This window comes from Triticum aestivum, chromosome 6D, assembly GCF_018294505.1.
Source record: "Triticum aestivum cultivar Chinese Spring chromosome 6D, IWGSC CS RefSeq v2.1, whole genome shotgun sequence".
Lineage (NCBI taxonomy): Eukaryota > Viridiplantae > Streptophyta > Magnoliopsida > Poales > Poaceae > Triticum > Triticum aestivum.
In genome coordinates, this window is record NC_057811.1 from 8,386,886 (window position 1) to 8,403,045 (window position 16,160).

A 16,160-nucleotide genomic window follows, 5' to 3' on the forward strand; every position below is an offset into this window, starting at 1 on the left:
GGAGACCACAATAGATCATTATTATCGCTTCATTATGATTTTATGATACAAAGCATAGCTTGTATAACTAGCTATGATAAAGTAATTAAAAAAACATACGACTCGGAGTCCAAGGTGGTAGAGTCTAATCCATACATAAAAATAATAAACTCTATCTCTAAGAAATGACATAGTCTATCTATAATACATTGATCACATGATAATAAACTAAAGTTGGGCATTTGTCGCTGTCCACGATCTTAACAAAAACGGTACAGTTTCAAGATGTGGTGATAAAATAAGGAGGTGTCTGTTTTGCCGTGGCATTTCAGATATTCGGTAAATTGCAAGTAGCACGGGCTTACATCAGATGGAATCTCTGGGATTTATTATTTTTCAACTTAGTGCTTATGTAGCTATGATTTAACCACAACAAAGCAAACTTAGGAGCACATGCTTCCACTGGGTTCTTACGATCAATTATTCTCTAGTCAAAGCGATAGACATAATTGTTTGCAAGGAAACAAGTGCAAGGATGTGTATGTCACTAATACAAAGAATATAGTCAAGTTGCCAATTTTAATAAGCAACAGATGCACTAAACTAGAATAGTATATATGAAACCACACACAGAAATAATAGTTACCATTATAGTATGGTTCCTGGATTTAGGAAGCTCTATAAGAAATTCTTTCAGAGCACTGAGCCTCACTGGTTCCTCAATCTCAAGAAAGCGGTGCCACTCACGTGTACATGGTTTTTCACCGCTGCAAAACGGAAGCAACATAACAATGAATTAAGAATGCTGCCAAAACTTTATGTGATGCTCTACGTACGTAATGAAATGGTGTGTTGTTTGTTAAAAATGCATATAGAAATTACAAATGAAGTACATCTTGTAGTTAATTGTGTATCTCTCTTACCAAAATTTAATTGCGTACAATTACTATAAGCAAGGTTAATGAAACAAACCTTTTGAAGAGAGCAACAATATTTGCGCGCGAAGACTTATGTTGAATTGTTGCCTCCCATATACTGTCATGTGTCAATGCAACATTAGGAGTTACCTTACACTGCATAGAAGATTCAGGAGTCAAGCCATTAACAGCACGTGGTTCTTCAGCATCCACCATTTGTGGGGAGGATTTGGCTAACACATCTCCCTTTGGTTCTTCAACTGGATCCAAAACTGAAGCTGGTTTGTTTATGGGTGGTTCTGATACAGCAGCCATGTCCATAGTTATGGGGAAATTTGCTGAGTTGACTTTCTCAGCTTTGTTACTATTACGATTATCTTGCAGCGGGGGACCAATGGGCCGATGTTTAGAATGTGGTTCTGAAGCAACAATCCGCAGGAAATCAGAGAACGAGACGATCTCTGGCCCATTCAAGACATCATACCTTGGTTGCAGCACAAGATCATTTATCCCACCTGCTAGATATTCTAAATCACTTGATGTGCTGCTCTTCCATGTCCCAACAACTTCATCGTCTTGCACAGTGCTGTCGTCCAATTCCTTGATGGTCTCCCTCCATTGTGCACTTGCTGTTTCATCATCAGAAGATTTGGTTTGAAGTGCGATAATAGGTTCTGATGGAAGTGAATCACCCCGAGGCCCAGCTGGTACCCGAAAAACATCTTCGTCAGTTTCTTCCGCCTCAACTAGAAATTCTCCCTTGTGTGTTTTCCTCACCAAGCCTCTATCATCCACTTGTATCTTAAGACGAAACATCTTTACAAGCTCTCCAATAGTCATTGCGCACAACCATTTAGGTGATATTTGTTCGGACAAAACCATTTCCCTCAGCACGGGATTGTGTTCGCCTTCCAGATTAAACACGAGCGACGCGCCTTTCTCCTTGTACTTCCTGCTGACCCCTCCGAACAATTTGAACAGCTCCTCTTCAATTTTGGATGCTAAGCTTTGGGCCTTACGAATCCTGTACTCGCTAGCTGAACCCGCGTTTGCAGAAGATTGCTGCCCAGAATCCATGATACTCAAGGCAGCGGCCAGAGCCTCCCTGAGTTTCGATCTCAGGGACTCGAGCATCTGCGGATTGGCCTTGGCCGGCGGCGACGCCCGCTCTGGCTACTGGGTCATGGACACGGGCACGGAGCTTCTCCGTGGCCGCGGAGGCAATGGCGGCCGGCCCTGCTTCGTGAGCTCCATCGCGCCGCTGCAAACACAACCCAGACACGCGCACGCACGCGCCAACAGGTGAGACGAGACGGGAGGCCAATCCATGGCTTAAGGGAGTTAACTAGGTAGGGTTCTGCTTCTGCCATACCAAGTTACCAACCAACTACAAGGCAAAGAGCTCACCTCGGTGTGGACGGGGTGGGGGCGGAGGCCGGAGGGCGGCGATGGCGGAGCGGAGCCGAGTCCCGCGCTAGGGTTCCTGCACTCTTCGAGGATTGGAGGGCGGCGTGGGCAAAATTGCCGCTTGGGTTTACATCTACACTACTATTAAACAAGAGAACATGTTCGAACGAAAACTCTGCCATTCCCACCCCCGCACGAGGGAAACAACCGCGCCCTCGATTCCGCTCGCAGCTCCCTAATTTTCGGGCCGATTCCATCTGAATCGTGCCTCCCAGATCCTTCTTTCTCTCCTCACATCGAGAAAAATGGCGCCATCGAAATATCTGTCATCCACCCACGATCACCACGATTAAAGCGCTGGGAAGGGAGCCTTCCTCCTGCGCCACAACCTCCCTTCCCAACACTCCTCTCCGCACGCCGCCAAGTCCGCAGCACCTCGCACCGGCGTCGCCTCTGCCCGCCTCCGGGCCATCCCACACCACCACCTTGCCGCCCCAGCCTACCTCCCAGCCGCCTTGCTGCCTCGCCTCACACCAGAGCCGCCGTCTCCGCCCCGCACCACCTCGCCTCACGTCGGCGCCGGCATGTAAGCCCACCATTACTGTCGATGTTCTACTACCACGGCCACCCCTACTGCGGCCGTCGCCTCCGCATCGGTGCCGCGCTGACAGGTGGATCTGGTCGACTTCATCGATTGGACTGGCATCGAGTGGCTCAACCAGACTCCTCTCAGAACATTGCCGACGCGAGGCGAGGCGAGGTGAGGTGATCGTCCTCTGTGCGTCCTGTGCAGCACTCTCGCTCTCACTTCTCCATCCCCTGTTCTTGAGATGATGCAAGTGTTTTTTTTAGTTTCTAGGTCTAATTTAACTTGTCTATGTTGAAAATTTCTTTTGTCCCCAAATCTCAGGTGATTTCTTCCCTCGAAAATTTTAGAGAGCGTAAATTGTGTTTCGGCCTAATCACATTTTCAGTTAAATTATTTGTTTGCTGCACGCAGACAGCAATACGCGGCTAACAGACCCATTGACGTACGCACTATGATTTTGCATAGTATCAGTGGACACCATGACCCGATTACTGCTGGTGTCATCTCTGATTTCTATGGATGAGCGTGGGTGTAAACCGCCGCCAGCCACATCCTCCATGGATCAGTCGTCCGCTTTTCACATGCACACCACACTTCTGTTCTTCTTACTGTTATGATAGCGAAGTTTTGCAGTATTATGTGGCTGTATAGCTGAGACCGCTTGCAATTTCAACTTTACAGTTCTCATTAATTTCAGTAAGGAAACAAAATAATCTTTATATTTCTCTTTCATCCAACGGTGTCATCCTCAAAATGTAAATGGGACTGCAACTCAATCGTCGTTGGGTAGTATCCTTTCAGGAGATGTGAGTATAAAGGATTCAGAAAGTACAATAAAGGTTTTACCTTAATTACTTTCTGTAATCTTATGCAACCCAACGATACTTCCTGTTCAGATCAAAACTAATGGGCACCTGGTATCCAGTGTGCCCCTAGAGGCACATTCCATTTCTTCAATAAATGATACAATGTGGCGGGTGCTGATTAATTACAAGTCGAGGTTCTGGATGACTTCCTTCGTTATACTAATCTGAAAGCTAAGTCTGAATTCGTTGAGTTCTTGCACGGGACTCCTGATGCAATGTATGAGTAAGGCAATTTAAAAGGTGAAGGATCATCAATATAATTTTTTGCTGCTTCCATCACATGCTTATCTTTGATGACAAGCTCTTTATTATGCATTGTAGTCTGGGCGATGTCTCTTACATTGGTATTTAACTTAATATATTTGAGCTATGTCTCTATTTTGTTTGTAACAACAAATGAAGGTTGACATTTACTCGAGGCTGCTTCTACTTTTGAGACATAGTGGGGGACAATGAAGATTTATAGCACATATAGGAGAGTCAAGAAATGCACATAACCTCAAGTTATATTTTCTACTGTATCAGACATATAAAAATGTTTCTTCACTTACTCATCAAGGTTGCCATGTGCCAAAAACAATAGCTATACAAAGTAACTATGGAAAACTAGATAGAACTATTATATTTCTTTGATGGGCCCCAGTTTCATATGAGGAAAACAAATCAGGTGTGTTTCTTCTATGTCTAATTTGTATAAGTGCAGATTGTCATGATTTTTTTATTGGGCAGAAATGGTTGACTTATTTAACCAACTATCGTGCACCCATCATTCAGGTATGTCCATATGCGTTTCTTTTTTCTTTAGGCTTGGAGCGTTATATACTTGGAAATTGATGTTGACCAAAGTTACTTCAATGGAATGGTGCCGGTATGTGATTTAAATATTCTTGAAGAACATTTACCTTATTTGTCAGGTTTTAGTAACCATTTTTTGTTGGTTGTCAATATTGCTACATGGGTACTTGGGTTGCTGTACTGGGCACATCTTATTTCAATCACTATCTATAGTTTCAGCTCATTAGCTAATGAATTACCTTGGAAAGTATGGTACCATGTCATATAATGAATAGAATCCTGGTTGTTTTTTGTTGTTGTCATTTTCTTACATGGGCAGTAAGTACTATTATATATGGCAATATAAGACATGCTTGTGAAGTGGCTTTTCTCTTTAGTGTTTTATTGCAAGGTATTATTGATCTCCTATGTTGAGTGTCGACAAATGAGCAATTTAAATTCAGTATGAATCTGGATGAAGAGCAGGCAGATAACATAATTTTGGTGAAGATATTTCAATGGAGACAAGATAGTGTTGCACAATTGATATTTTTTTAGTAGAGCAATACCAAAAGTGTACTGCTTGGTTTTTACACCCCCTTTCCTATTATATACGGCAATATGAGACATGCTTGTGAAGTGGCTTTTCTCTTTATTGATTTACTGTCAGGGTATTATTGATCTCCTATGTTGAGTGTCAACAAATGAGCAATTTAAATTCAGTATGAATCTGGATGAAGAGGAAGCAGATAACATAATCTTGGTGAAGATATTTCAATGGAGACAAGATAGTGTTGCACAATTGATTTTTTTAGTAGAGCAATAGCAAATTGTATTGCTTGGCTTTTACATCCCCTTTTCAATGTATTTTAAGCATTATTGACTTGGAATAGATGATATCTAACAAGCAAGTTCGAAGTTACTCTAAAAATGTCATAACATGGTTGGGCATTATTGTCCACTACATTATGTTCCATTTTCTCCATATGTATGCTCCCTTTATTTGTGGTTGTATATCATTTACCAATTTTTTATTCATTCAAATTACGTTTATTTTCTGCTTGTAGTTTGTTTCGCGAGCATTATTGGACCATATGTGCTCCATGGACCTAATCCTCTGGGCACTACTTCTCATTGTAAACCAACTGACATGATCATAGCGAGTCGTATATGGTAGCTATTATTTTAAAGTTTCATGAGTATTTTGCTTGATCTTTAAATTCATGTGATTTGTAATAGGTGTATATCACTGAAAAGAGTATTGATCGAGACGTGCGTTGCACGTGCAAGCTTACTATTTTAATAAACGATTCCCCACAACCCGATATTTCTGCTGTTTGACCGCTTTCCTTCCCTTTTCTTGGACGCCGCTGGCGTTTGGGGCCCACCCACCGCTTTCCTTTTCTTTTTCTTTTTTTGCCTTTGCCCAACTTCAACGCAGAGACCCAAAACACACGCAGGTTTTGTTCGGTTTAGTCCGTTTAGATCCGTGTCTGTGTATTTTTGGGAAGGGCACCCAACCGGTCAACCCATTTGGTTCGGCTCGGCCACTTTTTCTTGCGAAATTGTCCCAGGACCAGCGAGATGAGGCTCGCGATATCAGAAGGGGATAGACCAAGGCCAGTGAGACCGACGACGACAGGGCCAGAGTTCTTTCCACACCGGCACAAAGGAAATGCGGGTCCTTGGCGACGAGGGCGACGACATCTGCGCCAGAGAGGCCGAGGAAGGCGAGGACGACGTCCGGATTAGACGAGAACTTGAGGTGGGAGTCTTGGTGGAGCAACTATGCTATACGTACAAACAATTTACAGCCTTTTGCAGGGTGGGTTAGTCTTGATTGGCCAATAGGTGAGCGGGACAGCCCACCCCCCAAAAAATCAGGGGGGAGGGGGGAGGTTTGTGATTGGTTGTTAGATGGAAAAAGCATGTAAATCTTTGTATGTCTAGCATTTTTGCTTGGTGGAGTCATTGAGTGCCTGGGCCCGGGTGATGCTGCAGGCGTCGACAAGGTAGCCCTCGACAGCGAAGGTGGAGCTTGCCGGAATAGGTTGAGAGGAGCCGGTGGAGAGAGGAGATGGGAGAGTCGGATGGGGAAAAAGGAGGTGGGTGAGGATGCATCAGCGAAATCGGAGCGGGGGGGCACGGCGGCGCGCTGGTTAGCTTTCCGACGGTGGGTTACAATGTGAAGGTGTGTGTTGTCTGCAGTGAGATTCGTTTGGTCTTCTGCTATCACTTTCCTGAATTTTATACCACGGAAAAGAATGTAGTAATTTTTTTCTGAAATTTGTCCAAGTTAATATGTTTCAAGCTTCAAATATTTACAGGAAAAAGTATATGTGTCAAAACTGAATTGCATTTATTTTGTTTGGGTGGATAGAGAATTTGGACACAATAAAGACAAATTCATTTCCCTCTTCCTCCTTGGTACGAGGGGTGTCTAGTCGACCCGAATACCTACATTCCTACCATTATAGAACCTGATGCCAACACCGTCGACTGGTGGTTTGGTGGGGTGGGCTGGTCGCCGATGCACAGGCTATTCTCCCTTACGTGAGGGTGGGCCTTTTCTATGTGACGTCAGATGGTTGGTCGCTGGGGAGTCGGGATAACCCATCTTCTAGCTTCCTCCGTCCAAGTCAAGGTGGAGAGGAGCATGATGGTGGGGGGGGTGCTTCTCCTGTGGTGGACAGTGGCCTTGCGTTTATCGCATTGGTGAGGGGTGCGGATTGGGATGTCGAGGAGGCGGCTTCGGGTGGCGGGATTACCATTTTACTCTATGGGCGAGTCTCGTAGTGGTGGCGGTGGTCACGTTCCTTGCCCGTGTGGGCAGCGAAGGATGTGGTGACGGGTTGTTCTAGCGGCCGGCAGTGGTGGCTCCCAGATCTGGATTTGGAGGAGGATTGACGTGCTCATGGATGGTCAAGGTGCCTCGTCGTGGTACACTAGTATGGGCAAGTTACCGAGGAAAAACTCTATGCTTTGGTGCCGATGATGGCGGTGCCTTCCAGTATCATTTCCCTAGTGAGAGCACCATTGTGGTTCTCTTCTTCGTGCCATGGCTCAAAATGAAACCCTTGTCCATCCATCTGGACTCAACTGCGGCGACGCTTTTGCAATGTTACCCTCTTGGGGTTGTCATCATGGATCTCAGGTGCGGTTTCTCCTATGCTTGTGCTCGGCTTCATAACTATGTCGTTTTTAGTGCTCTCGGGCGATCTTTCTTTGTGGTTCAATTTTTGTTACCCGGTTGTTTATTTGATCTTCTTATAATATGATGCCTTCATCACTACCTTATAGTATATCGTTTGGCCGGGGTGCTTTATATATAAAGCAAGATGAAAGCATTTTTCGGGAGACTAAGAAATACCCCATTGTAGGATATGCTTTTATTGGTATCTCTAGATTATGTGGGTAAGACTACCTTAGCAAGGACGCACTGCAAGATTCACCCCGTGGTAGAAAACAACTTGCAACCGACGACCAACACCACCACCGACAAAAGATGAGGCAGAAATCAACCTACAACCAACGACCAACACCACCACCGACAAAAGATGAGCCTTCGATAGGTGGTTGAACGGCCAAAATGGTGATGATGATCCCCGAGCGAGCAATAGCGGAGTGGGTGGGAGCAACAGATCCCGTGAGGGGGTGATTGGATCCAGCGACAGGAAGGCTAACTCGACCGGCAAACAACCAAGGGGATCCGGGAGCACAAGACCGAAGGGGGAACAGTCGTACCCGGCAGCAGGACAGCTGTATCCGATGGTGGGATCCGGTGGCCGGATGGCCAGTCCCCACTTAAGATGACCAAGGAGCGACGATGGTAGCCACGGCCCTGGATCAACACGAGACGACCAAAAAGAGTGGATGGCAATGGGGAAGGGCGGCGGCACGTTGGAGACGACCAATAGCGGTGGTGTCGTCGACTTTGAAGGCCCCAACGCCCATGACCAGAAGAGGATGACGAACGATTAGAACCGAGCTCAACAAAAGTGCCTCGTAGCCGCCGTCCTTGGTTCTTCCAACTTGCAAGGCTTCACCGGCAACGTCCTCGAGCGGCGGCGGGGGATAGAGAATGCCTTTAGAGTAACGTAGGTAATAACCACATAGATAAAAAAAAATGGTGTGACAAACAATTAAAAAAGAGAGACAAATAGAGTAACATAATACTTGTACTAAATAAAAGACACTTAATTTGGGACGAAGGGAGTACTACATTACCATCAGATAAAAATGGTAACACATGAAGCGCTCTATATTATCATACATATGAAACTACAAATAACATAGCCTATTAACACATACACGTCCTCATGTGCTCCCAAGCTAGTGTTCCGTATATAACACCAACATGGTAATGGTAAAAGTAAAAAGAGAAAACCATAAAAAAGAGCAGAGGTTATTAGAAATACCATGTAGAATTAACCTCAGCTCCTATATAGCGTGTAGGTTGCTGTGAAGCGACGTAGCGCATACCACTGTGGAGCGCATCACACATGGCACAAAAACATTATGACCCGGTTGCGCCGATGGCGCAAAAAGCTAGTTAGAAGTGAATTTAGTAGTGAGTAAGTAGGAGATGTAGATGAGAACGTAATGATCTGGCTTTCCGTACGGTGGATACAATTGTGGTTGATATCCTAAACGCAAGTATTCTGAAATGAGCGGTGCAACTGGTGTTGGTCTGTTGACAATCCATCACGATGCTATTACGTTTTGCGCCCCTGGCGCAAAAAGCGAGCGAACCAAGTATTCAAACTATATGCAACTAAGAGTGATTAAAATACTGATAATAAAACCTTTGAAGCATAAGAAAATAGATACATAGGTACCATGTCCATACATAGCGGGCTATATTACATTCCGTGATAGCATGATATCCAAAACAAAGTCATGAGCTCAGTTCATGACCCTGGCGCGCTGATGTTTCAATGGGCCGGACCATTTCAGGTTTCACCCGCCAACCGGTTTTGGGAAGGTTCTAGGACCTTCGTTGAACCGGGTTTTTTCTGGTTTTCTTTCGTTTTTTCTTTCTTTTTCTTTTTTGTTCCCTTTTCTGTTTTCTTTTCTTCTTTTCTGTTTTCTTTTTTATTCTTGGTTTTTTTAATTTGACAAAATCTTTTAATGTTCTGTTTTTATTTTTTTCTCCTTTCCTATTTCTTTTTTTTTTGGTCATGTATCAAATTTGCGAACAATTTTTCTCAAATTGTGAACATTTTTCGAAAGTGGAATATTTTTCAAATTGCCAAACATTTTTTACAAATCTGCGAACATTTTTTTTGAATTGATGAACAGTTTTTTGAAATTCGTGAACATTTCTGGAAAAAATGAACATCTTTCCAAAATCATTGACATTTCTTGAAATTGTGAACTTTTTTGAAATCTTAAACATTTTCTAAATTCGTGAAAAAAAATTCATATTCAAGAACATTCCTAGAAATTGTGTAGATTTTCTGGAAAACGTGAACAGTTTTTGATTTTTTTATGGATTTGGTGAACATTTTTTAAAAGTTGGGAATATTTTTAAAAAAATCTAGAACATTTTTTAAATATTGTGAACATTTTTCTAGAAATTCATGAACATTTTTTGAAAATGTAAAAAACTGAATAGCCGAACATTATTTTTGGAATTGCGAACATTTTTTGAATCTGTGAGCATTTATCATTTCCTGAACATTTTTCAAATCATGAACAATCTTTGAACTCATGAACAATTCAACAATTTTGCAACTTTTTCAGGAATCCCGATTTTTTTTAAAGCTGAAACCAGAAAAAAATAAGAACAAAAAACACAAGGGGCTCCCCGCCCTAGACACGGGCCAGCCATTGAGTACGTGCGGGGGGAGCAGGGTGGGTACGCGCTTCCCGTGGCTTTGATGGGACCACTAGTCAAGTTTCATCAAGAGATCACAATTCGCTCCCTGTCGCCGCTCGGCACACAAGAGGAACAGTATACATTTGTAAAACTTCAGAAAAAGACATATCTCAAATACTGTGAGTGTGAGGCAAATCCAAACTACAACAAGACATGCTTCGATTGAAAGTCAGGATTAGGCTCACGAAAATCGGCTTCATCGACAAAATTGTATCTAACTAAGAGGAAACCACAAGCTATCAAAGAAGCACACATCATACAATGACAAGGTCGTCCTATAAGTCTATAACTGAGTTGAAGCCCTGACCTTCACTGAATTGTTGTCGGTCAACTATCAGCAGGCTCTGTTAACACCACTATCTGACAAAGAAAATTGTCACGAACCAGCAACCCTCCCATCACCATGCAGCATATTTCGAATGAAGGCTATCTGAAATTCATTTGACAATAGGCCACCAGGACCTTCAATACAGTTTGAAGTTAAAAAACCAATTCGATCAAGGCATTAGCTGACACGTGTACAAAAAGCACAGAGATACCGTTAGCTCTGAACGAACAATACTTATAAAGGGTGTATATATTAGCGTGTCTGATCACGAAGATAATACACATTGGATACCAGAAGGGGGGGAAATACTTAAAGAGCCTGTCTGAATATAATGTGCAGATGGCATCTAAGATACTTGAAGCAAATTAGTGGTAACAGAAACTATTATTCATACGGCCATGCACAACATGACATTGCAGAGATAGCATGAACATAAAACTAGGACTGTGTTATGTGGAATACATGAAAACTATTCCCAGCCAACAAAACTATGCACGGGGCTGTAAAATTGGAGTATCTAGCGTAGAAGCATAATCAGATATATTAGATTACATAGTGAAATCGTTCACAACAATGAGTTAAAAAATTTAAGAATATCATTGTCTAACTGAGATTACTTAGAACAACCACATAACGAGCAGCATTTTCTATCATTTAGCCGAGAAGTGGGACACCAAATTCTCTACAGACAACATTTTGTTTTGGTGGGATCGATTATAATAATAGCATAATGCATGTGCATTACTGTGATCACCATATGATCAAACTAGTACATATGTCTACAATTCAACATATCAACTACAGGGTTCTACTGTAGTACTGAAGCAGCCACCAATTACAAACATTTAAGTCGGAAACAGTCCTCAGCAGTAAAGCATTTTGTCACTCTCCATAGTCGACACCACAACGCCGCCTAACATACAGTAGATACACAATCCAAATAAAAGCATAAAGCACACCAACCAAACCCAATGAGGTAAACAAACAAAATGGAAGTATAAGTGATGTGCAGAATATTACAACTCGCTTTTACCTGGTAACAATTAGGACCGTCACCAACAAAACCAACCTCTGCTACTCATAGTCTTCTGCCACATAGGGAGGCCAGTTATTCTCACCACTATGGTCTGATCTTTGATGGCAACCTATTAAGACAACAAGTATAAACTATGCACAATATATTCACTTGTTAAATTGATTTTTTGACAGGACAACAGATGAATCGATAGTTGAGAATTGCTCTAATTCATTCGACAGCTTCCGTTTGTGCTAGAGGGCTCAAACACAAAGGCAGGCCAAGCTATGGAAGTAATAACCAAGATATCAACATCCCTTACTTTCTATAATGAATACCAATATTCCAACAGTATGCCACCATGTTAAGAAATCAAACTTTTAGTCGGGAGAAAAATAACTCAGTGATTACTTTTGAAATTTAATATACTGTTCCTTTTATCAGGCAAATCTGAATCTAGTGCACAATTACTTCTGCAAGCGGCAGCATAGAATTCAGCAGGGTGAGGCGGCCTTCTTGTAAGGCTATCAACAAATACTTTCTCCCTCACTATTATTCTGTTATAGTAGCTCGGCCGTGACCTAGCGATCCATTTGCCTTAAGAAATTTACAACACAGAATCAGCATCGGAGCAGGCCCTCTAGGCTGTAATGGTGCATTACCCGCTGATGAGCTGTGTATGCCGGTTCCACCCCGCTGATGGTGGCATAAAATAAACATACATCGAATAGAAATATATTTTCTAAGCATAATCAAAACACTGAATGGTGAACTGCAATTTCAGTACTAACCAACTGGCATATGATAAAACAAAAAACGACAATGAAATGAACACCTAATCATGAATTACCAGCTTAATGCGACGAGTGGAAATTCAGTTGTTGCACACGCAGCTACCAATTTTTCATAGCCTGTTCTTGGTTCACGTAAATCTGAATCTAGCAGGCACCTCCCCTATGCAAGCGGCTGCATAGTCTTCAGCAATGAGTGGCGCAGCTTGCTTGTGGGGGCGTATGAACCTCTCCACAAATACCTTCTCGCCGACCAAGACCATAGCATAGTAGTCTCTGCCATGACTTAGCAATCCATTTTCCTGAAGAAACCTCATAACATAGTACCGAGGCTTGAGCCGGCCCTCGAGGCTAAGACTGAGCATTATGGGCCGGTGAGCAATGTACGCCGGTTCCAACCCCACCTTAGAGATGAGGAACTCGGACTTGCGCTGCAGCATGTCCTTGGACCACCTCAGCACAGCGGGCCACTTGCACAGAGCAATGCCGACATCGGCATCCGACCACCGCAATGTCTTCTTTAACTGTTCCACTTTGGCGGCAATCTTGTCCTCGCTGAAGCATGCGACAGTCTGCAGCGCGTGCCTGAACATCCCCGAGCCACGGGGCACGCCTATGCCTTCGGCACACGCAACCATTGCCAGGACGCGCCCTGGGCTGGCCGTGACGATCCTCGGCATTTGGATGAGCAGCTTGGCAATATCACGAGCACCTAGCCCGCACTCCCGCAGCGCCGCGACATTGGGCTTCACCACAATGTCGAGGTCGACCGAGAAAAGGAACAAGCCGCGCCTGGCCGCCAAGAGGAGGTCCTCGGAGGACCCTAAGAGGGACAGGTAGTAGTGCGCCTTGGGGACGACGTTCTTGCGGCGGAATCGGTCGGGGGAGAGCGAGACGAGGCGCGCGACCTCAGAGCGCGAGAGGCCGAGGCCGGTGAGCCCCGCGACGGCGGGGCCCAGGTTTCCCTCCACGCCGGCGCAGAGGAAGAGCGGGTCTTTGGCGACGACCGCGGCGACGTCGGCGCCGGAGAGGCCGAGGCCGGCGAGGAAGGCGAGGACGGCGTCGGGCTTGGCGGGGGACTTGAGGTGGGAGAGCTTCGCGGAGGCCTTGAGCGCCTTGGCTCGGGTCAGCCCGCAGGTGGAGACGAGGTAGTCCTCGACGGCGAAGCTAGGGTTTGGGGAAACGGCGGGCGCGGCGGCGGTGGAGAGGAGGCGCTGGAGAGAGAGGAGTGGGGAGGCGGTGCGAGAGGAGAGGAGGTGGGTGACGACGCAGCTGCGGAGGCGGAGCATGGCGCAGGCGGCGGCGCCGGCGCCGGCGGCGAGGAGATGGGGAATGATGGTGTGAGGCTAGGAGGATGGGTCTCCTGAAGATTTGCGTGGCACGTCAGTCTCTCTCACAGTGGGCTGGGCTGGGCTAACACTGGACACTAGAGGGACTCACTCGTTCAGGCCGTGTCTATTTAGCAGAAATAGCACAAATGCTCATGCGTTGTACATTTTATTTCAAAGTGAAACCAATTTTAGGTTTAAATACCGTTTGGATTATAGTTACTGTTCAACTATATTCCAATTCAATTTTTAATATGTTTTAAAATTAGAATACAATACCTAAGATGAAACTACAACTCACTAGGTTCATCTTGCAAAAGAACCAATCTAATTGGATTTATTATTTGCATGTTATGGCCTATTTGAATTTGAATTCATTCTGTTTGAATTTGAATTTTAAATTATTGAATTTCCAAATTTTATTGGCCTAGGTGAAAGTGTATTTCATTGAGGTCAATTTGCAAAAAGAATCATTCAATTTGGACTTACATATAAAGATGTTTGATGGTTTTACTCCCTCCGTCCCATAATATAAGAACGTTTTTAAAGCTAACATAGCTTTAAAAACGTTCTTATATTATGGGACGGAGGGAATAGTATCTAGGAGGTTTTCTGTAAAAATTTGCAAATCAATTTAATTAAATGATTTTCTTCTAGATATGGTTTTGGATAAGGCTGTGACATGTCGCATTTTGGTTGGCTGATATCGATTCGGTTTAAGTGATTTGTGTGTGTTGCATTGGATCTAGATCCAACGACTCAAAATAGATCAGAGGGTGCTAGGGTTTGGGCTCACCGGAGATCTTTGCCGGAGAGTCACCGGAAAATACGGGGATGGCGGTGCTGCGTTTGGACCTCGTCAGAAATGGAGCTCCGGTGGTTGTTTGGCGTCGAGAAGGGCTCGGCTGGACGCGAAAGACGACGATGAGGTCGAAGGTGGTCCTGGCCGGGGCTGCGAAGGACGGAGATGAGCGGGGTGAGCTCGTCGGAGATGCGGCAAAAGCGAAGCTTCTCAGGCGTGGACGCGCACGACAAAGCCGTGCGCTCCTGGATCAATGGTTGGGTCAGTGAGATGCGCGAGAACAAGATGAAGACGATGGACATTGTGCGCTGCTCAAACGCGAGCTTACCTAGCCGGATACGACGATGGTGCACTTCAGACGTTGATGAACTCGAGGTTGCAGAGGGCCTCAGGCTCGAAGAAGATGTCCAGGTGAAAGAACATGCGGTGCCCCCATGTTTGGTTTTGGTAATTGATGACAATCTCTATGGACTAATGGTTGCCTTGAGTTATATTTGAAGGATTTGTCCATAGGCATTTCTTGAAGTCCATGTGTTGATTTCAAGGAGTTTATCCAAAGATTGGTCATATGAGAGTTGAGCTTATTGCAAGCATGTCTTGAAGAAGAAGATTATGTGATCATTCATGTTTACCTTCAAGACATCATCCAAATGAAGAGAGTTGGAAAGAGTCAATGTTGATCAAGACTAAGTCAAGAGTGAATCAAGTTGATCAACACACAAAGCGCACAAGATGTACCGAGGGATCAAGCGATCCCATGGTATGGTAAGCATTGTCAATTACGCTTTGTGTACTAACCCATGGTCTTCGTGAGAGTTCTTTGTGGGGTTAGGTTGCGGTGTGCAAGTTCAAGTGAAGCGGGCAAGTTCTAGTAAAGCATCACGAAGAGATCAAATGCTTGAAGCCATTGTGGTGACAATGGACTTGTGAAGATGTGCGGAAGGGTGGCTCACCCATAGTGGAATATGGGGGAGCAATCAACTAGTATTCATCGAGCCAACGCAATCAAGAAAGGTGGTCCATCTTGAGGGAGTCAAGATCGTCATCATCTAGCTCAAGTGGACCATGTGCAAGGCAAAGGTTTGCCCTTGATAGGTTTTCTATTTTACCGGTCTCATGATGGTAGTTGGGTGACAGGGTTATAGGATCGATTGCCGTACTATCAAGGGGGGCTCTCGACGAGTAGCTTGATCGTATCGTTCATAGAGAGCTCAAACCATTGCATCCTTGCATCATCTTTATTGATTCTTGTTTGGTTCTTCTCTTTGTGAGTTCTGGAGCTTATGGTCATCTTGTTGACAAGCTCGAGTTCATCGAAAACGGAGTTCACTCACATCTTCTATGATGTTTTCGATGTTGGAGGTTATGCCGGTTCTTCTCGGTTGAAGGTTTCACTCCTCTATTTTGATGCTACTCGTCTTCCTCTATCCAACAAGCTTGAGTTTGCTCAATTCGGAGCTCATATGCAGAAGTTATGGCAGTT

General features: G+C 44.4%; 1 protein-coding gene and 1 pseudogene across 3 annotated transcripts; both read right to left on the reverse strand.

Moving 5' to 3' along the window:
* Positions 1 to 558: 558 nt before the first annotated feature.
* Positions 559 to 2,237, reverse strand: LOC123141335 (death-inducer obliterator 1-like; annotated as a pseudogene).
* Positions 2,238 to 10,228: 7,991 nt separating this feature from the next.
* LOC123142985 (transcription termination factor MTERF15, mitochondrial) lies at positions 10,229 to 13,982 on the reverse strand. Of its 3 annotated transcripts, none has more exons than XR_006470661.1 (3): positions 12,607 to 13,982; positions 11,775 to 11,886; positions 10,229 to 10,875 (listed from the first exon to the last, which is right to left on the reverse strand). XR_006470661.1 is itself a non-coding variant. In XM_044561724.1 (1 exon), exon 1 carries the CDS (start codon positions 13,834 to 13,836, stop codon positions 12,679 to 12,681), a length of 1,158 nt encoding a protein of 385 aa, XP_044417659.1. In that variant the 5' UTR covers positions 13,837 to 13,982; the 3' UTR covers positions 12,476 to 12,678. The 3 variants fall into 3 exon arrangements, 1 of the variants encoding a protein (XP_044417659.1); XR_006470662.1 differs by having other exon boundaries at positions 10,230 to 10,843; XM_044561724.1 differs by lacking the exons at positions 10,229 to 10,875; positions 11,775 to 11,886 and having other exon boundaries at positions 12,476 to 13,982.
* Positions 13,983 to 16,160: the final 2,178 nt, after the last annotated feature.